At 41.3% G+C, this 26,150-nt stretch overlaps 1 protein-coding gene across 4 annotated transcripts in view; it reads right to left on the reverse strand.

Moving 5' to 3' along the window:
* The window catches only part of LOC139131450 (uncharacterized), a 70,479-nt gene that overhangs the window by 27,440 nt on the left and 16,889 nt on the right, over window positions 1-26,150 (reverse strand). For 2 of the 4 annotated variants that reach the window (XM_070697497.1, XM_070697499.1), the window contains exons 2-3: window positions 16,981-17,077; window positions 10,933-11,919 (exon numbers count right to left, since the gene is read on the reverse strand). In XM_070697497.1, the coding sequence (XP_070553598.1) occupies window positions 10,933-11,919; window positions 16,981-17,053 (1,060 nt within the window). In that variant the 5' untranslated portion in view covers window positions 17,054-17,077. Of the gene's footprint in view, window positions 1-10,932; window positions 11,920-16,980; window positions 17,078-17,320; window positions 17,539-23,997; window positions 25,212-26,150 lie in introns of those variants that run through there. The other 2 variants (XM_070697501.1, XM_070697498.1) reach the window with 2 other exon arrangements.

A 26,150-nucleotide genomic window follows, 5' to 3' on the forward strand; every position in this document is an offset into this window, starting at 1 on the left:
CGGTTTGACATGCAAGGTGGTCGTCTCTCCTCCTATAGTGAAGGCCAGTCAACTGAACCAAGCAGCGAAGACATGTCATCTGAGGTGACTGTATATCTGCAGGGAACGATCTTGATCAGTTAGAAAGCATAACCCAACAGTACTATTACTATAACTTGCAACGTGGGATTTTTACTAACCAGACGAATTTCAAACTGAATACACACAGTGGGAAAGACCAAGGCTAGAGAGAGAAAGAGAGTAAGAGAGATGATGGGAGATGCGGCTCAAAATTTTGAAAACTGTACTCTCATCATCTTTAGAGACAGGTGTCGATGTCTTCATCCCAAGAGACAAATGGCGTGTAATGATGTACTTCAATTATTAAAATAAATTTAGTTTCTATTTAAGGTAAAGAAATGAAAGAACCAAATGTGACAGTCCGAAATTGGGGCCGGATTTTGGCATCATTTTGTATGTATGATAACATAAAACCGAACTCGCTTGAAGTACAGGCGCCATTGATTTAACTAGGGAAAGCTTCACTGCTATTAAAGCACAATCCGTTAAGATATTTGACCATGGTATGCCAATGGGAAGTTTTTGTGGTGTTTTGCTGGGTCTGAACGTTGTGTCTGAAATCTACTCAAATTTTCGAAGAGTCCGTTCGAAAAGGGAAGGTTTGAAGTAAGTGAAAATCAACGAAACGAGAGGCGGAGAATGAGAAGATTTAATCGTACGCAAGCATTGTAGAAAATAGAAAATACAAATGAGAGTCGGATTGGTGGTTCTGATATCCAGCTAATGAAAACAAATGAACAGACAAATTGATTGATTTCTGCAAAGAAAGAGCGGATATTTCACCATCTAATAGATGGTTTGAATAGTTTTACATTCTGCAAATGATGTCACGGATAAGATATAATTGCTCTTGGAGCGAGAGAGAGTTGAGAGAGAGACACAGAGGCAGAGAGACAAGGACTGAGACAGACAGACAGACAGACAAAAGGATTGACAGAAAGAAAGCCTTAAACAGACAGGCCAGTAGAGACAACTGACAGATATACACAGCGATGCCCAGACCGCGACCGGCAGAAACCGACCAAAGCAAGAGTGGCAGAACGGACAGAGATACAGGGACATATAGACGGGAGAAGCCAGACGGTAGAAACGGAGGGTAATGGAAAATTAAAGAGTCAGACGGAAAGATCATAAACTTACATAATTATTAAAGGGGAGGAAGAATTACCTGGTCATAGTTCTCTAATATCGGGCAGTGATCATTATTTCGTTTATCTTTATCTCCGACGCATTGCTATATTCTGCCGTAATAACTTTTGAAAGTTCATTTTTCTTCTTCTATGGATAATGACAAGTTTGCCTCTGAGGTAACTTGCCAACTTCAGATGCAATCAAGAAATCGCCAATATGACGCAACGCCATGCGATATCATCGGGGATTCGCTGCCATAATAGATTAAAAAAGGTACTAATCCGCCGTCCTAAATTAAATTTCCGTGGATATCTGGCAAGGGTCTCGCGTTTGCAAGATTCAATAAGACCCACCCGTTGACAGAGTTATTTGGACTATCGGCTTGAAATGCGGCTGCTCAATGACAGGCTCACAGCCGTTATTTCATTCAGTGCGGCGCGAGGCAAACCCATCTCTTTCGAACAGCACAGAAGTGTTCGACGAAAGTTGTTTCGCTCCACACTGAACATTCTCTGTTCGAAGACGGTAGCCACGGCTCCCGTCCACAGGTTTCAAGAATGATATGTTGCTTCAATGTTTAATTAAATTTTCTTGCTGTTTTCTTTTGAGCTTTGCTTTGGGCCAACATTACTGATCGCCGGCAATGGCAGCCTCTTCAATCTTTTATCTCGGACTTTTGATATTTCAAACGTAAAACGAGTAAAAGATTAAGGTGAAGTACTACGAATAACGTCAAAATTAGGTTGTGGTGTCATTTTCTTGAAATTTTGCACAAATATTCTTTGAAGTTGTGCAAGTGCAAAAATGAAATAAAAAAGGGGGTCACCACGCTCGTTTCCATGGAAACGGACGTTAAAATGGCGTCGTTAGAAATAAATAAAACTGATATAATTCACTTAAACTAAAGAAAGCAATTATAAAACGCTTACCAAATGAGTTAATTTTAATAAATACCAAGACTTAAGATTCATATCTATCGTATTTATAGCTTTCATGATGTTTGTAAAGAAATTTTAACATAAGTATCGATTACAAAATGACGATATCGAAATTATATCACTACATAATTTTCGAACTTTCTTCCTGTCGCTTTGAATGGTGTCATTTTGACCAAACTTGGCGAATAAAATCCTGACATAATACCATTTAGTTTACACTTTTAATAAAAGGGTGTCACCACGCTACTTTTTACAATATCTCCAGGTGAATGGGTAATGTGCACCATGTAAATGGGAGAGAAATGTTAATTTTTCGCTCATATTGAATAAAAACCAGCTTCCTAGGGGGTCAAAATATGACAAGGTTATAGGTCACATGCATTTCTAAGAGACTGGGTCAAAAAATTAGGTAAAAGCGCAATTTCAACAATGACAGGGAATGTTAAATACATGCTCTACAAAGTAACCCATTTGCGGCAGGCTGGAGTTAAATCTGCGCAGAAACGTTCTAAAGCGTGTGCGCGTCCGAATTCGTCGCCCTTTACCTTAACATCCGACGAAAATTTAACACTAGGCAAATATTTGAGAATGATTGCTAGTCATTTGCTGACTTCATGACATATCGGGAAACTGAAATTAAATAATCTGGAATCCGCCTGAATCTCTCTCTCGTGGCACACACTCGACTAGCCGAGCGATCTGACCTCGTAATGACCCCGTAGCCCATAAAACAAAGACTCCCTCCCTATTTCAATTAGACACCGCGAGCGGCCATTATTTGTCAAAACGTTGATGTATTCCTGGAGGTAATGTTTCGGCTTCATTAAGTTTCACGGGTGACAGTTGATCAGTAGGGAAGCAAAATGTAGCCGGCATTAAAGCGACGCAGCACCTGGGTTAGGGGGCTGCTTCGATTAGCTCTAAGAGTTGAACATAAGAGGATCATACGGAGATGCCTTTAATTAACCGTATCACTGTTATTGATCTGTCTTTTGGGCTATGAATTTCTACATCGACCGCTTTATAATTAGGGCTTCTGGAGCATTATGCAGACGGAGGCGAGGCGATAGTTAAACTAGACGCCGGTCAGTCCTACGAAGCGGGTCCCGTTGTGTCTAAAGGAAGCTATCAGTCTCGATGGAATTACGTTCTGGCGGGAAGATCATTGAGGCGATGTTATGATAGATACCGATGGTTTTTCCTTGGAATTTGTTTTTCTGTCTTCAAAATCCGTGAACATGCAATACATTGTTTAAATGTCATCACTGAACTGATTCGAGAGCAATCTTCGGGTCGACATTTTTTTTATTTCATATTTGATTGCACTTCCTCTTCTGGTTCTGATATCCTCCGTGCTTCCATCGGCGCATCGAAGATTATCCTCACCGATGGAATTCATCCAAAGCTATTCCCTAGATAGCGGAAGAGATGATGTGCAATTTTGCCAAAGCGCTAATTTCGCTGCCCTTATTCAATTCCTTGTATTTTTTTATATTGCGCGAAGCATTTTTCCTAGCGACCCTATAACCTCAGACAATATCGAATTATCCGGAGAGAGCCACTCCACTAGATGAAGGGGAAAAGTGGTTTCACTGTTATCGCTCTATGTCTGAAAACTACTCATGCGCTGTGTCCTCACACAGCATTTCTCTACTCCATGCGTACGCCTTCATGTTGCGAAGTCTCTATCTTTGCATGCATTCCACGAACGCACCCAAAAGTCACGGGCGCTGATGATTTCTCTAGTGGAATAATTCACTGAACACGGCCAGGAAAGGCGATTTTACGCTGCAAATTCAACCGTAACGCTATTTTCACACGTTTAACTATTTAAACGGCCGTGGCAACAAGAGTCGACCAATCCAGCGCATATTCGCTGGTAATATAAAAGACTGAATCGACTGAAATGAATATTCTTTGGCCTTAAAAAGTAATCGTGAACAATGGATTGCTTTCGCCCCTCTAATAGCGATAATTATAATGATCACCAGAGTTCGGAATTTTGATAATTACTTGAAAAAACCAATTAACCGCGCAATGCAGAGTATTCGTAAATGTTGCGCCAGCCGAACGTGCCGCTCAGATCTTTTTTTTAGATTACTAAAAGATTACCTTTCTTACGACTGGTTCTTTCGCACACATCATCATCACCCTGCCCTTTACAGTCATTTCGAATGAATGATTTTTCAAAGAATCGACTCTTGTTAACCGTGAAAATTGATGAGAATTGCCGAGGAAGTCGAATTATGGGGCGCATTTTCATTCCACAACTACCCGAAACAACAGGTCCCTCCGTGCCTCTAGCGCGAGGATGTCGGTGTTTTTTCATTTTCAAATTGGAAATACCGCGATGCATAGGTACAATAGTTCTGGGAATTTGAGTTTTCTAATCGCTGGCGGGACTGAAAATGTCGATAATCCACGCGAAGATTCGAGGATTTAAGTGGACACAAGGAATGAGTCTCCCCGAGGCTATTGGCTGAGCTTTCAACGCTGCCGAGTTGAGTAGTCGCTGTTTTCATAGAGAGAAATGCTCTTTGTCATTTCAGTCACGTATTTCGCTGATCAATACTTTCGTTTTCACCAAGGGTAGAAAGTTGTCTGTTCGTAACTTTGCGCGGGAAATTGCTCTAGTCTATTACAATCAGCGCCTGAACACCAGAGACAGACAGACAGACAGACAGACAGACAGACAGACAGACAGACAGACAGACAGACAGACAGACAGAGACAGAGATAGAAAGACAGACAAAGACAGCCAGAGAGACAGACAGACAGACAGAAATACGTAGAGACGGACACTAATCTGATAACAATGCTTTTTAGGTTTCGAAAAAAACTACAATTCAATAAGCCAAGAAGTGATACATAAATTATTTGTCCCCTCAATCTCCGTTCGCAGTCAAATTTCCTGTTCAGTTTTATCTTACATTTGTACTAAAAATTCTGAGTTAAATGACGATTGCCATCAATACAAACATCAAATAACATCGCACAGGATGTTCTTTATTGCAGAATCATGAAATGAGACACTAATGCGTTCAGATATCCTGCTAAGTCTGAAGCCAACTCAGCTCAATCGACCCTAGACCTGGCCAATAAATTGTACATCCGGGTCTTTCAGATTCAATCCCAGAGAGTTATGGGATAATAGAACTTAGATCCTGCCATCTTGTCTCGAAGTTCGGTAAGCACTAGTACAGTTATCTTACCTGTAAGAACGACCAACAGGTGGTGGTGAAAGGTTTTTGATGTATGATTATGACAATGTTAAGGAGGTAGGCAGCGTTTACTATGGTGATATTTTATAATGTTCACAAATACTTAACATTGAGAGCCTGCCTCTCATTACGTCGAGATGTCAGTTTATACAATGCTTTAAAGAAATCAGTTGACGATCGAAAAGAGGTAATTAATAGCTGAATTTAACTGTTAATTTTAGAAACAACCTCCTAGGTTGTGCTTTTTGATTTACCCGACAAATTAATACCTTAAGGTTTACCTGACCGTTTCATGCTACTAGGTGGAGATGGCTGTAGAACGATCATGGGAAAGTTTTGGCGGGAAACTGACTTGACAAATCATTCGGTCGATTCACGCTTTGATTCTGACGCGCGCCGACTGCGTCGTTCCAATAAATCCACACACCACTCAGACTCGCGTCAAAAGTTCAACACGAGAGAGCTGCCTCCTGTGTTCCGCCTACCCTGGGAAACGAACCATGCACTGATGCGGTAACCTAAGTCAAGAAAATTACTGTCACAACTGCCATTTAATACTGTGTACTTTCATGAATAAATGTTTGCCCGTGAATGCAATAATACTATAATATCACCTTAATAACCCTGAACCGTGTTAACGCTGTTTGTATTCCTTATTGAGATGAATAATTACAACACGGCTAAGTCATTACTGGCTCTTTCTGCTGGAGCGTGTACTCGCTGGAAAAAAAAAGCGTTTTTACAGAGTTGAGAGGAAGTTTCGAGTTCAGGAAAACACAAGAAGACAATAAGCCGAGAGATAATGGTACGTAATGACCCCTAAAAGGCGCCAAAATAGAAAGTGATAGTGTGTTGTCTCTGCGCCTGAAACGACACTTTCTACTTTCAGTCTATCGAGACACTTCATTAACGCTCTTGCCGTTCGAACGTTCGCAATTTGACTGTACGCGGCCGGTACACCTGGTGCACGACTGCTGCGGGATTGTATGGAAATATTCTACGACTGAGAGCGTCTGGGCCATCATCCCTCGTGGAAAATGTACCAGAGATACGTGAACTTTTAACCGAGAAAGCTGCGTGAATATGTTCGCCATACTTTTGGTGCATCGTGTTTCTTGTGTCCGCGAAAACACCACTGTAAAGTTCAAGTTACTTCCCGCCTCGAAACACAAGGTTTAAACTTTCGCTCAAATTTTCCTGGGAGAAAACTTAACAATAAAGGCAAAAATCAGGGTCATCGTGCAAACTGTGGTGCTCGAGAAATAAATTACACGCAATTGATCAATATTTGAAATTCAAAACGGCCAGTATCTCTGGGTTAACTCTATACTGAAAAAACAGTAAAAATCCTTCATCGCTACACAGGTTTCAAAACGAATCACACAAGCAACACAAAGAAGCAAAGTATTGTAAAAGTTTGAGAATCTTAATATGTGTCCCCGGGGCTAACATTCTGCCTTGAACTAGTTCTTCCCAATAATGATTCACGTATAAGTCAGGAATATAAGCATCACTACTTGTAAGATCCCCTGGCCCAGCCATTCCCCGACAACACGAATGGCACACTTGAAGAAAGCGCTGTGTGCTGAGTAAAAAGTCAAGAGACGGGAAAAAAGGCGTAGAGTGACTCACTGCATCAACAGATAAATTTAAACAGATCAACGCTTGAAACAGTCGACAAACACACAGTATATATACTGTATATCGACACGGACATCTGTGCATTTTGACAGTAAAATAGATCTCGGGGGCAGACATAACAACCAGACGCGGGCCGACAATGACGAAATACACGCTCGATAAAAAATTACTATACGGTGAGATTTCACAATGGATGGATTAACAACGATAAATTAATACGCAATTAGTAATTTGCTTTCGTTTTCAAGAAATGATGTATTGACTCGGCTATTGAACGTAGGCACCCTACAAATGTCGACTCCCCACAAATGTTCAGCAAAATGCAGGATGTAGCGAAAGAATAAATCATTGTTATTGATACGAAAATCAGAGGACGCAATGAGCTATGAGTAATATCTTTGTCGTGCCAAATTAGCTGTGAAAAGTTTCAGGGCCAGCGATCAGCGTTCAAGCTGCTCGGCTATCCTCCTTCGATTACCCGAGTGGCTGCGCGCCTTTAGCGAAGATGATGGGATCCAACACAAAAAAGGAAAGAAAAGCCTGCTTTATTCCCTTGGCTGGGAATTCCAATCTACACTCCAGCTATTCAGCGTATTAGTGATGCAATGGAAGATGGAACCTTTGAGGTTACAGTAGGGTCCATCACCGAGTACAAAATATCTTCTATTCGACAGCTCTCTGAGTAATTACATTTAAACCTGGAGAGGCTAAACCAGCCTATTTTCCGTTGATCATATTAGCCGATTGATTTTCCCGCCGACAATAGCAGCACTGCAATTTGTTATCATTTTGAAAATGACCCTTTTTTGGCAACAGACCTGAATCGCGTCGAACATTGGCATCGTAAGTGGATGCATGGATTGCTATAAACCCTATCGTATGTGAGGGTGGACGCGATAAGGTGCATTTTGTTTTCAGATATGACGAGTGTGATGATGAGGAGGGGAGGGGAGGGAATTAAATATGTAATCATTAAAATGGGAGTTATTTACCGTTAAAATATTTAACCAGCATAAATTTAAGTTATAGTTGTTTTCGGTTGATAGCGGGTTTGACATTACGCGCGTTCATCAATCAACCTGGCTCTAAGTTGGATCTCTGATTGCACTGATTGTCGGAAAACTAAACTAGTTTAAACTGGCAATGACACAGAAAATTTACAACGACAGGCGAGGATCGGCCACCATTAATTCATCTACGATCTGAGAGCCAAGACTTTGGTCTTCTAATTAATGTTCGTGCAAAGAATGCGATGCAAGTTCAGTAGGAGGGAATGACAGATGTAAATATTGACAGAAAGAGAAAGAGAGGATACCGAAAAAGTCATCGTGAAAACACGCTAGATCAAGACCATGCGTTGAGTCACCGAGCCCGTCACCGGGTTGACACATACCATGTTAGTAACACACTCGTGTAACTGACCTGCTAGTTCGCTGGAAGGGCGGAATGTTATACTCTACAACGCAGTCGCAGAAAAAAATCAGGAACATGCCTCGCCCCCTGGAACAAGTTTTAAGGACTTTGTCTTGGGAATATGATTATCCCAGCAGTAAGAGAATTTAATGAATGGGACTAGTAGTGGTTGACTTTGGAGACTTGTTTCATCAGAGATTGAAATTTTGAATGTTTGCATGGGAGCCAAGGGCTCTGGTCTGGAGTCTATCATGTCGGAGTTTTCACTGCGATTAAAATGACAGACACTTCAATCTACTCCTGGATACATAGTACACGGATACCATAAATTTCGAGCTGAACTCAAGCTTATTATCTGATCGACATATATCAGAGAGAGCTCTCTTGGCGCGCGCGCATGCGTTGTGACATCGTAAACTACACCCGGTGAGTGAAAAGATTGGGGGAGAGGGAGAGCGGCGGAGCTGGAGTGATTTCAGTTTGATTAATTTTGGGCGTCGTTTGATGGATGGGGTCTCACATATCTGAATGATTTATCTCGTTACTAACGTGGAATAGTGACTCAGTAAATGGACTGTTCCGTATTACAACTTATTGACTCTGTGAATCAAACGACAATGTAGTGCGGGAATCGGAGAGATTGAGTGCGAGTTGATGCTCTGTTCAATTAGACATTCCAAACGACTGAGGTGCCCCTCTGGTAAATCTAACCCAAGCCATCGCCGTGTCGGCTTAGGTAGCACCAAAACTTTTAAATACAAACTTGTAAATTAATAACAAGCATATGTTGTTTTTTCCCATCAGTCACGTTGAACTGTGAAGGGTGTGTTTTTGGGGTTGGGTTTTTTTTTGGGGGGGGGGGGTTAGGTTTTTAAGTCCTGAAAATCGCGTTGAAGTGCAAAGTTCGGACCGTCTAGTTTGACGGAGCCTTAATATGCAGCATATCTTACGGACGGGGTGGTCGTATTTGAAAGAAGAGCATATTCGCTACTTAATCGGCCGAATCAATTCAGTGTTTTTTGACACCGGTGAATACACTTTCCGGTACGTTAGTAATTCTTTTATTATGGACCGGGCCTGATTTTTTGCAAATGGGATCAGGTGTTTTGGTTTGTCACAATATATGTACGTCAGACTCGACCCAGGGGAACTAGCTCTTATCTCAAGCATCTCGATCATCAAGAAAGGGGGACAATGGAAAATGGATGAGCAGCCCGGTTATCTCGGTAATTTTAGAGAACCGAACAAGGTATTGTCATTAGAACTAACAAGGCTGTGTTGGAAAAGCGAAGAAAACTTTTCTAAAGTTGTACGGAGTAGACCTTTGCTGCTTAAAAGATGCCACACCAAAAGTAGGCCGTAGCGCGTAATAAATTGCTCCTTCACCCTGCAAAGTGCAACTGGTCGCTCTCTGAAGTGCCCTCATTTTGAATAATGATGTTAAAACTTTTAAAGTGGCTGTTAATGCTAACGCTACCCCGCAAAGTTTAGTTACTAAAAATTTCAAAAAATACACTTACTTATGAGAGTCAGTCACAGTATGAGAGTCAGTCACGTTGGTGCGGCTTTCTTATCCCTGGCCGAGTTCGATTTTAAAAAAGCTGTGGTGAATTTTCAAAACTTTTTTGATAGATGCTGTTTGAGTTACAAATAAAGTCGTGGGTGATTCAAAATTTCACGACGTCATCTACAGCATTTCCTGGCTATCTTTTGCCGAGAAATCATATTTTCCATGTCATGAAATCATCTTTGTAGCTCGATTAGCGTGGTAAACACACACCACTTCATGGCTCATAGCTTGCCCACTTCATCGCCCGCGTCCAGCACTTTATCGGAAGTGTCGATTATTATGATGATGATGGATTGACGCCAGATTTATTCATGTTTCGGTAAAAATCGGCCCAGCCCCAAAACTTCTGAAAGTAGGTCGTGTTTTCACAGTGGGTAAAAAGGTGTGCACGTTTCGGCCACAAATGTTTCATCGTCCCGCCCGTCCGGGTCATGTTCAAATATTTCTAGCGGCGACTTCATAGCCAGGGACAAAACATCTGCAGCATTTTTGCCATTCCGTTCTTGTGTACGTCTACAGATATTTGCTATGCAGATTATTCAACTGCTCACGCAAAATACCGTGTAGCCTGTAGGGGATAGCTTGTCCTAGTAGCCAACTCTGGCAAAAGTTTTCTGTCCCTCACAAGAATCAAAAGTTCCACAAGGTCGCGAGAAGTTTCGAAAAGTTGAGCAGAATGCTCACTGTAAAGTTTAAGACGTAAAATCTGCTAAAAGCTACTTTTTATTTAAAAAACGACTTTTAAGTAGTGATATGTATGTTATATCTACTAACAATTTGTGCAATTAGAACACCAAATCTATCGCTCTTGAACATAGGACCATGCTCCAGATCGACGCTATTATCTTTCGTTGGAGACATTCTATCAAGATCGGCAGCCCCATGGTGCTACTCGATTGATATTGAGTTAAGGTCAAGGTCAGGGTGGTCACTAAAAATGTATCTGTCGAAAACTTACCCTTCTGCATTTTGCTGGAAACGCATGACTGCCCTTGTTCATGGACCGCTCCGGTCAGCTCACTGACGCTGATGTACTTGAAACAATATCCAGCGATATCGGGACTTGAATCAAAAACTTCGCACTCTACATCGATCGAGTCCCCCGACACCCTCCTCTCGGTCTCGTATTCCAACATGGCGCCGAGGGGGGCGGAGAAGGACTCCTGTCGGAACACCCGAACCTTGTTGCTTGTAGTCCTGCAGGAGGGCGTGGTGAACCCCACAGTGACTGCGTGTTCACAGGGAAAGATTGTTGAGGAATGGACTTGAATGTGGTAGTTTTCGCTCCACACGACTTGTAAGTAAGAGCTGATATCGACCAATGAATCGTTGGAAAAGTAATCACCGTAACTTGATAGTAGCACAAACTGATACAGGCCAGCCCTGTCGAAAACCCCGCACGGGAACTGAGCCTCGTTGATAAGCTGGAGATGGTCTATGTTGTCCTGGGCAACAGGGATGGCTTCGATTCCATGTTGAGCGACGGAGCTGTGATTCGTGCCGACGAACTCCGCAATAACGATGGTCTCATAGCGATTGTGATCGAATAACTTGCAGACCGATCCATCGATCCGGACCGTGACCGAGACACCTGTCGTCATAGCAACGTGCGTCCTGGCGTGAACGAAATCCACCTTTGGCCACTGTACGTCCAAAATTTCACTAGCTGCCAGTAAATTATCGTTAGAATCGTAAATTTTAAATTTGAATTCTCCGACGTGGTCGAAATAGCTGCAGTCAAAAATGACGAATCCGTCCGTCTCGCCTGTGATTTCCTTTCGAGCAAGTTCCTCTCCCGACGCAAGGTCGTTGAGAACCACAAATCCCCCGGATTCAAGACTCGCATGGTTACGGGGTTTGTACTCCACCGTCACGTCAGTTGACAACGCTACGTGTGTCGTCTCAGTAACCAGTCGAAGACGCCCATCAGCTCTCAGTGAGATAGCTGACAAAAAACGAGAGAAAGAAACAAGAGTTAGCTCAGTAAACCTAATTGTCTACAAGATCAACCGATCGTACCAAAATAGGCAAGTGCGTTCGTATTTTTCATATATATATATATATATATATATATATATATATATATATATATATATATATATATATATAATATACATATATATATATATATATATATATATTATATATATATATATATATATATATATATATATATATATTATATATATATATATATTATATTATATATATATATATATATATACACACCCAAGTTCTGTGCCCAAGTTCAGAGATTGTCATAAAGCCATTATGGTGATAACCGGGAGGGCACATTATATATATAAGCAAATGACCATACAATATCTGGCCCTCCCACATACATGTAATGTGTGATAATATTGTCATCATTTTTATTCCATGAAACAATACTTTGTCTTATGTCCTTCCTCAAGTTTCTCGCAATACAAATTATTGTCATAGGAATTTGACATTGGGCGGTTCAAACCTTTGCTTGTACTCAATCAAGCATACCTAAAATTATTCATTTTACTTAGAGCGGGCAAAAACAAGGTAAAAGTGCAAGTGTTTGGATTAGAGAAACAAAGAACCTCATAATTGCATATAAAATACACAACGGTCCTAGTCTATTTGTATATTTTAGCTGAGAGAACAAAATTGAATTTCACATTTTCGCAAATAAAAGAAAACATTGGAATTTAATTTCTCTACTCTAGACCAGAAAAGAATTGTAACATTTAAACAAATTCAAAGATCTGTTCATCTGTTTATTTGTGCATGTTGGGTGAAGAAATTTTGCCGTTGAAGTTTACCGACATCGTCAGAATATTAAATTTAATTTCACAAAATCTAATGTGCTGGAATGTAGTGTGCCGGCTCGAAAAAGAAATCGAAATACGTTTCTCTCCTTTCGTCATCCAACGCGCAAAATTAGATTTACTCTGTGAGTCTTGCGCTCTTATGAAATGAGCTGACTGCCAAGAACGCCGCACGAAGAGTTTGCCCGACCAATCGCATTAAAATCGTTTGGGTGTTTGCGTCAAAAGCGTGAATGAATAAAAAATGAAACGGTCCTCGGTGATGGATTTGTGTAATATTTTGCCATGAGCGATCGCGTACTCCATCAGATGTATGCATTGCTGTCGGCCGAAGAGACAGCAAATGCGTGGAGTGACAGTTGCCATACAAGCAAGGAGAGTCGATTATTTTATCCTATTTCTTGTTTTGTGAAATGCATATACGACAGACAATTGGTCAACACGGAAAAAAGCCAACAAAAACCGAACTAAACTTTGTCGTTTACTTTGGGATCTCACGGTAGAGTACAAAGAATAGGATGAGTCAATTCAAACTGTTAACATTCGTAGATTTGAAGAAATGAATCGACAGATTTTTAGAAGTCGTAACCAAGGAAAAGTCTAGAGCGCTACTTCACAGGAATTCTCGTCTTTTGTCGATTTCCAATCGTAAAATGAGTGAACAATACCAACGATCCAAAAGATTAGCTGCTGAATCACTGCATCACTCAAACTCCTGAGTTTCATCACATTGGCTGGGAGACCCAGTGTGAGGTTCCCCTGGAAAATAACACGAGTGGCGGGGAGTTGCTTTTCTCTCCGTGTAATGTTTAATTCGATTTTAACGTCTAGAACTGCGAAAAGTGCTTGTAAGTGCTAACCCCGTATTTTAGTCGGCTATTGTGATAACAAGCCGTATAATGATAAATGCATTACTGTGATTTGTGTTGCCATGTGATGCGGGGTTGCTAACTCAATCCTTCGACTGCAAACATTTTCCACTCTGGTTTTCCTATAACATCGATTTAAATTGAGCTAGTCATGGGGAGTGTTGACCTCGCCACAGTTATGAACTGTTCTCTCACTCGTGTTTGACGAATATGAGCGCGAAAAAATGCCTCTGTCTGTGTCGCGTTGCGCTCCGGAGCTTCGTCAATACTGCAGTCGACGTTTTAAATAACTCACGTGCATTACAAAAATCTTACATTCTACCTGGCGCTCCAACCAGCGTTTTCTGAAGGGAATGGTGAAGCTTAAATCAAAACAAGGCACCAATAAGAAGTGGTTTTGCCATCGAAAATGGTTCATGAACAGGTGACCTATTTTTAGAAAACGTTGCTCTACACAGTAAGCTTTGATGAAGTTAGCGAAGGAATTCCTGCCAATATGATCATGTGACTGGATTCCGCGTCCCTAGGTGATCATGCATACAAGCAGCGAACGATTCCCACACTTAGAATACGATATGGCGTTACAATAGTTTTCTGGAGGGAGAATGCCCAGCCACCCGTGGCTTAATCGCTGCAATTTTTCGAACGGCTCTATTCTGCAAGAAAAAGACCAAGCCATCAACATTACTATAATAAAAGGGGTATGATTACAGTCGCAGCGAGCTACCGCTGTTTTCACGGTAACGAGCTCCAAAGCCATGGAACACTGAATACTGATTTTGACGGAAACGCACTTTTTTCCTAAATCGATTAACTTCAAATGGAGAGAAAAAATTCAATATGTTTATCATGGCTTTTTAAGGCTTTATATTCGCCGCAACTGATAACTTTACGATGTACTGAGAATTGTTTCTTTTTTATTATACAATCTTCTGGGGGCCCTGCACTATAGCGTTTTGATTATATTTTGGCCTCGTTATGACTCTGTTGATATGACGGTATTGGCCACATCGAGGTACTGTGCCATACGTGAGGTCAGAGCGTTTCGCGGGAAAGGTCAATTACAAATTCGTTGATAGTGGCGTACCTCAGATAGGAGATATACGTTCCGCACACTGATACCAATCATCAAATAAATTCACTAGGTTGACTGAGGCAGCTCTTTAACCTCACGAATGCAAGCTTTCTGAAACATCTGGGGGGATGGAAGAGCTTGATGTCCGTGAAAACAGAAGAGCTATTGCCCTTCCTCATGTCTGTAGTGGAAGCGTATTTTATCACCAGACATTGTGTGCGACAATTGTTCTCAAATATGCGACATATTTTGCGCTCGTCGTCGCTCATAAAACTTGTATCTGGTCGTACGATGATAAACGGATATATGCAAATGTGTTCATCCTCTGCCAGTACTTGTGACGAAGACATATCAAACATATGTGCAGCAGTTGTGTTTATTTCACTGTGCTCTTTCCGTCCCCTCTTAATCATGCCAACTTGTGCATGCATAGTCCATTTCATGCGCATCAAGGTCGCATCACCAGGGGCTACCAGCAAATTCTTCGCACGATGACGTAACTACAAGAGGTGACGACGGAAGAAGTATTTTCGATTCTTTTATTCAAATACATTCCCTGTTTATGAAAAGTCATCACGTTGTAATATTCAAACGTCGGAATTACTACATATGACATAATAAACATGCATTCTCTGACCTGGTTCAACAACACAAATAGTTTGAGCAGTAAACACGGCCGCCAGACAGTGTTTCTCACCGCTTTACGACCCTCTTCCACATTCTCTCAAAGCGTATTTGTCTGAATGAAAAGAGCCCGTGTAGACGTTGTGCCCGATCACGTGATTGACCGAATTCCCGAATGTCTGGTTTGGCTGAACCGGGTCCAGGAAAAAAAGCGATTCTGACGCGTAGGTACGTTTTCAGTCGAGTTTCAGCTGCTTTCCATCCCGCCTGTGACACGATCTTGTCAGATTTCTGGTCTGTTTGTAAATTGTCGCCATGGTAATATTAATGTCGAAGATGATTTCAAAATACTCTTACGTGTGTAATATTTGAACTGAAAAAAAAAACCGGCTTTCGATTGAGACAAAGCCTGTACAGCCCAAGTCAAGATTAATGAGCAACGAGGGAGAATATTAAAATATACTGCATTCAAACGAACGACCAGACAATTGTGTAGTGGACTATTACAGTTGCATTTATGTAGGCTGACAAGCCAATCGATAAATACAACACGGCCACAACATGTCCGCCATCAATTAGCTAACAGTTGGGTCCCCGACTTCCCCCGTATGTTCCCGAGGTTGTTTTTTCGTGCAACAGAGTTATGACTTGGTGATGGCTTTCTCCGTGGTATCTGGCCAACATGCGAATTCAGTCGCTAATTGGGTGTAGATTTACCGGTCAGGCCTTCGAGAGCTGGGTGCGAGAGAAGTAATTACAAAGGGGCGACTGTATGCCGGAACCATCAAATGAATTCAGCGCCAACATGCCTGATTTGCCTTTGCGTACAGAAGAATGCACATTTGAATTTCCAAGGTCCTCTTTAGTTTCTGCACACTGACATAGTTACATTTAAGTTTAACAACAGCCGTAACACAAATAATTCACATGCAGGTATAACCAACAGTGTTGGAATTATGGGCACGCTCGGTGAATTACGATTGGTTTAAAGTGTACGACCAAAGTACAAGCTCTATAACGAACGGAAAAATTGGAATGGCATTTCAAGGGGCAGTGTGCAAAGTTCAAGTTTGTTGGCGATACAACGGAATTTAGACCACAGACTTGCAGACAGCAGGGACGGACAGAACTCTTGATACTCTGACCGGGAACGTACTGAGGCTGAGTTCCACTGTTTGCATGGGCTGAAAACGAGTTCAGCGTGTTTATATACTACACCAGATGACGGGTTAAATTTAGCACTGGTGTGTGAGATTTGCATTCATGAGCGTCTGTTTGTCTGTTGAGTCAAAGGTCAGATAAGGTCTTCTCAATATGACGAGACAAGTATTGTCCGATTTACGTGCCTTCAACCAGGTGACCCCTAATTTCCAATGAGCGAAAACCTACTTTGGCTTTCGAACAAAATGGTGGACGGGTGTGCAGTCAGAGTAACAAGTCCCAACGGTTGGAAAATCACATTAGTGGTATCAGTAAATTCAGAGATACCGACCATTTATGAACGGACAGAGCAAGGTCGATCGTTCTTTGGAATCACCTCGCTCAGGATCCGCCACAGAACACAAGCATTGACCTTGTGGTGCCTTGTGTGAAAATGTTTGCATAATGGCGGTAATAAACGGAAACATTTCGACTCCTACCTCGTGTTAGCAGCATTAAAACCACAAACAAACATGCATTCATGTTACCAGTTTGTCCATGGTAGTCGACCATTGCCCTCCGCGTAAACCACCATTACTGTAGGGTGAAAAAGAGGAAAAGGGTACGCATAAATAACTCGAAAACCAGCTAAAAAGTAACAGAAGAACATACTTGTTGCGTGGGAGAGACTACCGCGGTGTAAAAGCGCACAGTTCAATGAGTGATTAACGCGCACACAAAAGTCTGCAAAGCTGCCAGAGTATACGGGGTAACGATAGTAGCTTTGTTAGACCATCGTTACATCTGTCGTGTATGTGTGGTTAAATTCACCAAACGTACTCTATCATCGGAACAGCTCAGTCCAGTTCATACGGCGTTCCTTCGTAGTTAACCCTGCTAGGGCGACGTGGCGGCAGTTGAACGACTTTGATCCGACGTTTTTGAGGGGGATTTGTGCGTGGAACGCCAGCAACAATAAGCCAGATTTCACAATGATGTCAGTACTTGTCCAAGGGCATAGGTTTTGGTCTTCTAGTCAACGGAAAATGAATGAGACTGGGTAGTCTGGTTGGTATAGCTCCCTAACGCGATAGCAATTTGATCGTTGTCATAATCGAGACGCACTCAGTAATTGTGGGCATCTAATTACACATGTAGATGCCAGGTTTGACAATATTTTTTAATTCTTTAATTTTTTTATCGATATGGCAGATTTCGTCGGGAATTTAACCTTGTAGTTGTGAATGCATGTAGCTCTATCTACCCACAAATATGAAAATTGAATACCAGGAACTATCTGTCCAGGAGTGGCTCGATGTTATATCAAATACATGAACCACAGGAAGAGTACGGATTAGCACGACGGAACAGCAGATCAAGACTAAGTCATACTAAAGAATTGAGCCCGCCACTACTTGCAGATAAAGTCTTGTTCAAACGCACATTCTCTAGTAGCTAGGAAATGTAGCAACATAGGCATGAAAATTAGCCTAAGCGTCCATTCATGGGTGGAAAGGACCCACACTGTCATTGCCGTCATAATTATTATACCGTGCAGATAAACTTTGACAGTAATGTTGACGCAGTGACTCGGCTGCCTTGCATGACACCGTGCTCGGGGGCGCCGTCATCGTGCGCTGCGGCCGTCACGTTAACGACCATAAACCTCGCATTGTTTCCGTAAAATTTACGATTGTCCAGGCTATCGTCTATGCAGGGTCACCCACTAAAGCACTTGCAAGGCCCATGCAAGTTTAAAAGGCGACAGTGAAGCTTTAACAGGTCTGGATATTTCGCACAAGTTCTTTAAGTTTTATCGGTGGGAGTCGCCCAATGCAAGGATAATCGTTCTGACCCTAACAAGACATGGTGCATGCTGTCATACCAACAGTTGAACAAATTAAACGCGATACTTTACTTAAAATGGCTGAAACACGTTTCTCAGACAAAATCGCAAATTCTCATTCTTCTTTGGAGACTAGAGCTGCAGACATCCCTGATTTCCGTTACGACATGCGTAAGAATACAGCAGAAACAGATCTAAGCAAACATTTGCTTAGAAATGATGAGACGATATTTATACATTGATTACACATTTATGATGTTCAATAAATTGTTCACCTCGGCGCGTCAAAAATAGATATTGAGCCATAAATATCCTACTAGACTAATCTGAAATATTAGCGTTGCTCCCCTAATTATTTGCAACAAAATTGGGCTTTTAGATAAACAATGACGGCGTGAAACATAATTTCAGAATGTTTTATGGAGGCGTAAGAGAGAAAGGGGTATTGAACTTTGTTGGGAATATTTTTTCGCACCTGCAGTGTCTCGTTGTCGTCTGGTTGCTATACAAATTGTATTTAGAACTCATGCGTCGTTAGGTTCTCGTCTGCGCTGAAACATCATCAGATGTTTGACTTCAAACAACCACGGCTGTTCGCTTGATCTTTGCGCCCACACGTCTAGCTCATACATCTACATGACTGCTCTCGGGGTCGCCGAACCCCGCCACGAGGACCAATTGCACTGCCCGACATTCAGCCAATGACTTAATTGAAATATATCGCTTCCCCAAAATGAGGTATGCGCGTAGTTCAAATTTTCCGAGTTCTTTAACTTCCTTGCTCGAAAGGCAATCTCTCGAGTGGAAAAGATGTAAACACAGTGTCGATAGGCTTGATTAGGAGTAAGTCGCTTGAGTCCAACGCAAGCGTGCGGTCTATACAGACAGATTCGCATAATCCTGACCGGTGCCATGCCCGTCTCCTCTTAATAGGTACATGTACGTTGGCTGTGCCGAAGTTAACTCCCGGACCCGACCCAGCCATCATGACAGCTGGATGGTCTTCGGAAAACACTTTCATATGCTATTAGACAGTTGGGTTTAAATTGTTTTGAACAGTGCATTTGGCGTAACGAGTTCATCACGTACACGCACTGCTCATGTGGAGGGAATAGTGCTGTTTGGCCCGGGGACGCACGATCGAGAGCTATGGAAATTATCCGAGTCAAAGCCCTCGCTCATAACTCGGAGACCGCGCTTCATAAGTGGTAGGTAGGTATATTCAGTTAATATAGCAATATCTGTAACCTTTAATAATATTTTCATGATAATTTGTCGGAAAAAACTTCTTTACTCTGAATTTGTTGAAATGCAATATTGGCCTTGTCAACACTGAGGATCGTGTACAATATGGAATGTTTTGTCTATAAATGAATTGTAGTAAACACTAATTGTCAACAACGCAGTTGGACAGTCGACACATCCACGATTTTGGGAGTAGAAGAAAGAAAGTATGTTTACAATATGATATTTTTCGCTCTGTTTGTAAGATGTACCTTGAATTAATAAAATGGATCGAAATACTGTTACTGATAATTTAGGACCGTATTGTTACACCTTTATGACAAGTATTGTAACACTCCACAACGGTTACTTGTAGAATCTCTTCAAATGCAAAAAAACCCCCGAAATTTATGCAAAATATATCAAAAGTAACAACTAATAAACCTAAATACTTTTATATATTAGCAGAACAGATTTATTCGTGCTCTTATGATAAATATACTAGTTATGCAATTTTCATGCATTTATTTTTTTCGATGCATTACAGTGATTGAACAGTAGTGTTACTCTATTTCTGGAACTTGTGAAACGCATCGCGTGTCGATTTCATCGACATGAAATAATTATGACATTAGGTCAAAAATACCCTGTAAAAATAAACACCCGGGAAGGTAACGAACGCGGTGTTCCCGTAAAAAGAAAACTATAAAATAATCCGACTAATAAATAAATAATTCAGATATGTGACTTCCTGTTATCGGCTTCAGCAAATGAAAACGAATAATAAAAAAGTCAGTCATAAAACGACGGAATCGGGAGGAAATGATAAAATGCAATTTGCGAATTTTTGCATGCCTGTCGGTTGAATGGATTAGTATTTTCTCATGCTGCAAGGACATTTAGAGTTTTACGAGATGTCGAGGAAAAAAAACCACGTGATTCCGTGATGGACGACAGTTATAAAGTTTTAATTGACTCGGTGTCTTTCCGAGAGAATCGCATAAAGGGAAGCTCGGATGCAGTGCGCTATATTTAATACCTGCTAATGTTGTCTATTATAGGGGTTAAGGAAGCGGGTGGATGATAAGTTAAGGTACGCAGGCAGTTGAGGAGAGATCGGATGGGTTGTAAAGACTCGGCGGCGGAGGTGTGCCGAATCATGGATGTGACATCCAGGGTTGTATCCATTGCATTGTGAAGGGAATATCAAGAATTATGCTTTCTTTGTTCGCTTTCCGCGCCTAATCGTGTTTTGGTATTATTCTTGTCAAACATGCCGGATTATCTATTTAATACGATGCCACCCTGTTGACATAATCCTGTTGTGTTTGAGAAAGCAAAATGGAGAGTACATACAATTTTGCTGAGCAAACTAAGAGCGAGGGAAAAGGCGACCAGTGGGTTTGTTCTCGTTGTTGCGCTTTCCGGGTTTTTTTTTCTCAAAACGGAATATTTTTTGTCCAATTCCGTGATTTAGTAAAAGGCAACGGTTGCAAGCAAGAGTTTCTGCATTTCGTTGTTTACCCTTTGAAGCCACATGTCTGTCTTAGTCGTACGTGCATTAGATTGAAACATACATGATCACGACATTACATTACCTTCATTCATTTTTTTGGGCAAAAAGTCATCACGAAGCATTGTCTACATACATTTCTCAAAATGATAAGCGCAGACATTGTTTGTGATACGCGATCTCTGCACAACACTGGAATTGAGCGAGCGATCGCTGACGGCGAATCCCCGCGACGAGGAATGTACGCGAGAAAATTCCAACGTTTGTATTTGTACGAGATGCTCTCTTCCATGTCAAATAGTAAGTATGCCTCTCCAATTTAAGGAGTCTGGGAAATGAAATATGGAATCAAAGCTCAATTAGCTGTAACTTTTGGTGTATTTTTCCTTTATTTTGTTGCTCTCTCCATGGATATACTTCCTTTATCTACTCCCCATATCATGTCCTTGTCAACACAGCTCTTCATGCGTGTTATGTCCGTTACCTTATGGTTGACAACCGAATCTTCATCTCGATGTAGAAATGATTTGTCAACAATAACACTGCATATTGCACTAGATACTTTGTGTAGACAAGACTGATGCTTCTATTACAACATAATTTTAAGAAAAGACAATAGGAAAGTACGTCCGTTTTTTACGATTCAGGAACAGACTTGATGGAAATCCCTCCGATGCGATCCGATATAACCGTACGATTGCAGTGGGAGACTGAATATACATGATGTAAATACGCGACTGATTTCATCACCAAAGAGAGCAAACTGTAAAGAACAGCGGGCAGACAGATTTTACCCGATTGTAAGCTGTTTAATCTGATGCTGATATTAAAACAGGGACGATATTTGCATCTCGTTGCCGGGTGACTATTTTCCACGGTCAGAATGCTACCGAGTTACAAGACAACCCACACAAAATCGTGAGTGAACTCGCGGCAAAGACCGGGCATACTACATTGCCATCACAGAAGCTTATGGATAAAAAGAAGATCGTTTATTGGGAGATTCACACAGAGAAGTGTTAAAAAAGACCAAGAAATGTACTGTTCGCGAAACACTTGAGCATTAAATAATGCCAAAGTTCTTATTCTACTCTAACAAGAATGTTGAAACACCCACCGTTAAGCTGGTTAATTTAGCGTCTGTACAATATATGTCTAAAACCACAGAGTAATATCATAGACAGAGTGGCAACACTTGCATGCCTTTTGTTCCATGGTCGTCTCGGTAGACTATTGGCTTTTCATATTAAAATGAGCTTAAAAGGTGTTAAACTTTTTGGAGGCTTGGTTTGTGGTTGATAATTACACGAGATTATGCGAAACATACGACGAGATGGCATCGTACTGCCAGTCGCGTAGCAACCATAGTTACTTTGTGAGCTCTCAGGCCAGAAACACTGCCTCACGCCAATCAAAACATAACACGCCAGCAGTTTCATAAACATGTCCTTTCTTGGCGCACGTGTAAAAGACGGTATAACTGACCGTAAACCATTGAGTAAAACCAGACAGTATCGATAAAAGACTTTCAAATTTGGTTCAAACACAATCATTATATATTCATAAAAATATGAGAGGAATTTTTAAAACGGTAAAACCCACTTTCCTGAAGCTCAAAACACTCCCGTTTTCGCCAGCACATCAGCACCACACGACAACAACAACACAAGCTTTGTCGAACATACTTTCGCTTAACAATTGGTGAAAATCCGAAAATTACCGAAGGGTGCATGGTCGGCACTCTTCGGAAAAGAGAGCCAAGAGCTTCGTTAGGCGAGGCAAACAAGGATTGCTTACGTAACCGCTTCACGCCTTAAACAATAGCTGTTGCCACTTTGTCTATGATATTACTCTGTGCTAAAACGCAGCTACTGTTTTCATTTGAATTCTAGTCCGGACCAGAATTCACACTGTCAACGATAACATGGCAGTTTACACGTGTACGGGCTGAGTTGACAAGCCGAATACTGCGTATATCAACATGTTTTGGGGAGTAGAAAAAGAAATTATGGATGTCATTAAAAACGACAATAGTGCATAAAATCATCAAAAATTAGCATTACTGGCCCTTTAAACTTCCCATTGCTCAATTTTTCAACACGGCACGCGTGTGTTTAATTTATTTACGATGGTATTGTTGACATCTGAATTTTAGTCCGGACTGTAATTCGTTTGTCGGCAATAACACTGTATATTGTAGACGGAACATAGGTTTGCATAACTAATACATGTACATTCATATCCACATGACGGTAGAAATAACAATATTAACCCTTTGAGCACTGTAATTTTTCCCCAAAATATCAGGGCAACATTTTACATATTTTTATGAATTTTTCTGAAATTTTTCTTAAGATTTTGGAGCAAATGGACATGAATTTTCATTGGCTACACTTTTTGACCAAAATTTTGGTAAAAATAAGCAAAAAGTGTCTAGATCTGAAAGAAATTGTTGGCGTTTTATTGTATAAAGGCAACAAAAGTCGACTTTGGCACTCAAAGGGTTAAAATGCATTTGATTTATAGATCGCAAACTGTTGCCATGGACTATTATCAAAACCAACTACTCTTACTGTAAACAGGGCACCGATTAGCATCAATGTGCTGATTTTTCAATCAAAACAGAATGAGAAAGCGATTTGAAATGGTGGACTTGAATTGACCTTTGAAATTTTGAAAGCGATGGTTTGAAAGCGCCACTTTTTGCCGCAAGTACAAATTTTCCAGTGACTCGTTAGCCGCAAAACAATCGCGTTGAACTCTTATGCCGACTGTTAATCAGTGCAGTGCTATTGTATTACGTATTCAGTTTCTATTCAAGAGATTTTCCTAACTGTTTTGCCTATCAAGATCATGTCAAACGATAACAGCATTACACGTCCTTTGTGTTTGTGTTGAATTTGCACCCAGTGTGACTTGATGTAATTCGCTTACCCGAATGTTCCAGACGTCGAAAGAAGGCACAGTTTCGAGAAAACTCAAATAATCGAAGATCTATGGGTCTCACAAATTTAAGTCAGAACATCGTCTCGACGCTCCTCGGCAATTAGGAACTCGATCTCGCTAAAACAGAGTAGTGATGATAAGTCCCTAACAACAGTGGGGTCAACTTTCCGTGAATGTTCTCAATTCCGCGGAAGAAACCTAGCTCCCTCTTGAACGCTAATTGGGACAATTTTCCACGTCACTGCCCGACCTCTCCGCCCAACGACGGGCTCCCACTGATAAATCTGTAACGTTGGGTGTGCGACTCGAGAAAACATCAAGACTCCCTAGCAAAGTGGATGTAGATTTCTGTAGCAACAATCCTTAATTTCCTTATATCATGGCTTATAACTCTTATGCCTTGTTAAAGGACAATGCCTCGGCGATACAGTTTCAACGCGAGCACCCCTTTTCACGTAGCATTTGTTATTTTTTCAAATGATGATTAAATTTTGTTATTCTGCTCAGCGGCTCTATTCTGTGAACGCACAGTGGCCAATAGTTTCATGATAGGCGCCACTCTGTGTACTGTGAACTTGGTGCCGAAAAATTAACCAATATACAAGCTCGAAATCACTCGAAAATTTGTTTCTGAGACTTTTTGAGTCATGCAAGTGAGACTGCAGCAACTGGCGATATGCTGTGTATTCTTTCACAGCATCGTTAGCTTCGAATATAAGTTCTCTACATTGCGTACTCAAGTCCTCTTTTCACACCCTGATTTATACGGTTTTAGATGATGACCGTGCCAGCTCATCGAGTCAACAGTCTCCCTTTGACTTGTGTCCGCGAACTGCCAAGGAGCAGAAGTGCGAGACGCGCTGTCACTGGCTGGAGATGGCGTTGCTAGGATACAACATTCTGAGTAATCCTGCATCATTCGTGAAGGAGACTCATCTAGCTGATTCTCGGCAACTTTCGCGCGACCTTCCCCATTTTGAACCATTAGAAATATTAAAGCGGCGACCTTCGAAGTAGATGATGATTACGTCATGTGTTTGTCATTCTTTGCTTTGCCGCGAAGCCCCTGAAGTAAAGATGTCGCGAGGAACTGGACAATTAATCGACGTCTCATTATGAAACCAATATCATGAATGGTATTAGAAAACGGAGAAAGTTAATGAAACTTCTAATCGCCTTATCGCGTCCCGGCAATATTGTGCAAGATCTCGCCCAGCGGGACCCTTCACGCCATATTTCTTGAATTGATTCTGTCGTATCGATCCGCCGAAAAGAAAAGGCATCCCGGGCAACCTGCGGGAAAATTAATACTCCGACAAGATTAATCAATGGTGAGCAAACGGCAAATTTAACAAGTGGTACAAGCTGAATTACTCCCAGCTCGGCTGACTAACGGTGCTCAGTCGGATGAGACTCAACGGCCGATTATTGGTATTAATCGCGAACTACGGCTAATCACTACTTGCTCTTCATCCCTCCCCTCGGAATGACAAGGAATATTACAAATGCTTCTGTTGACAAGAAGGCTTTCGTCTTCAAGTGATATATTGAAAGACAAAATCCCAGTAGTGATTTTCCTCGTCTTTTCAATCTATAGCTAATCAAGGTCCTTTGATAAATACCCTGCTGTGCGTTTGTAAGCAATCTCTGGGCTTGAACGAAGTCATAAAGGAAAGAAAAAAAATATCGTAATAATTTCATTTCTTGGCGGTTGGGAGGTCAAGATAAAAAAAAAATCTTGTGAAAATTAGGCGTGAAAGCCACCTGACGATAAATATCGATTCTCGATACTCACTGGAGTGTGAATCATCGATTTACACGCCTGTTTATGACTGGACGATATGTCCACAATGTTCGTTAGTTGTAAGTCGTGTAAAATGGGCGGAATTATGAAGTAGTCACGTTTGCTAATGCTTGCCACATTCTTCATTATTCTGCTAAGTAGACAGGGAGACTCTATCAATTCTTGTTTGAAACGCGCAGTCAAAATATTAAGCCCGAACCTCATACGGAATGATGAAAGATGGCAATCTTCTCGTCGGCAGTATTTTCATGTCGATTTTAGAAAGATAGCGAGGTATATATCGTACAGATAAATAAAGAAACGCATAGAATTCTAATAAAGCGACCAGAGCGCATAA

The sequence above is a fragment of the Ptychodera flava genome, chromosome 4 (assembly GCF_041260155.1).
Source record: "Ptychodera flava strain L36383 chromosome 4, AS_Pfla_20210202, whole genome shotgun sequence".
Classification (NCBI taxonomy): domain Eukaryota; kingdom Metazoa; phylum Hemichordata; class Enteropneusta; family Ptychoderidae; genus Ptychodera; species Ptychodera flava.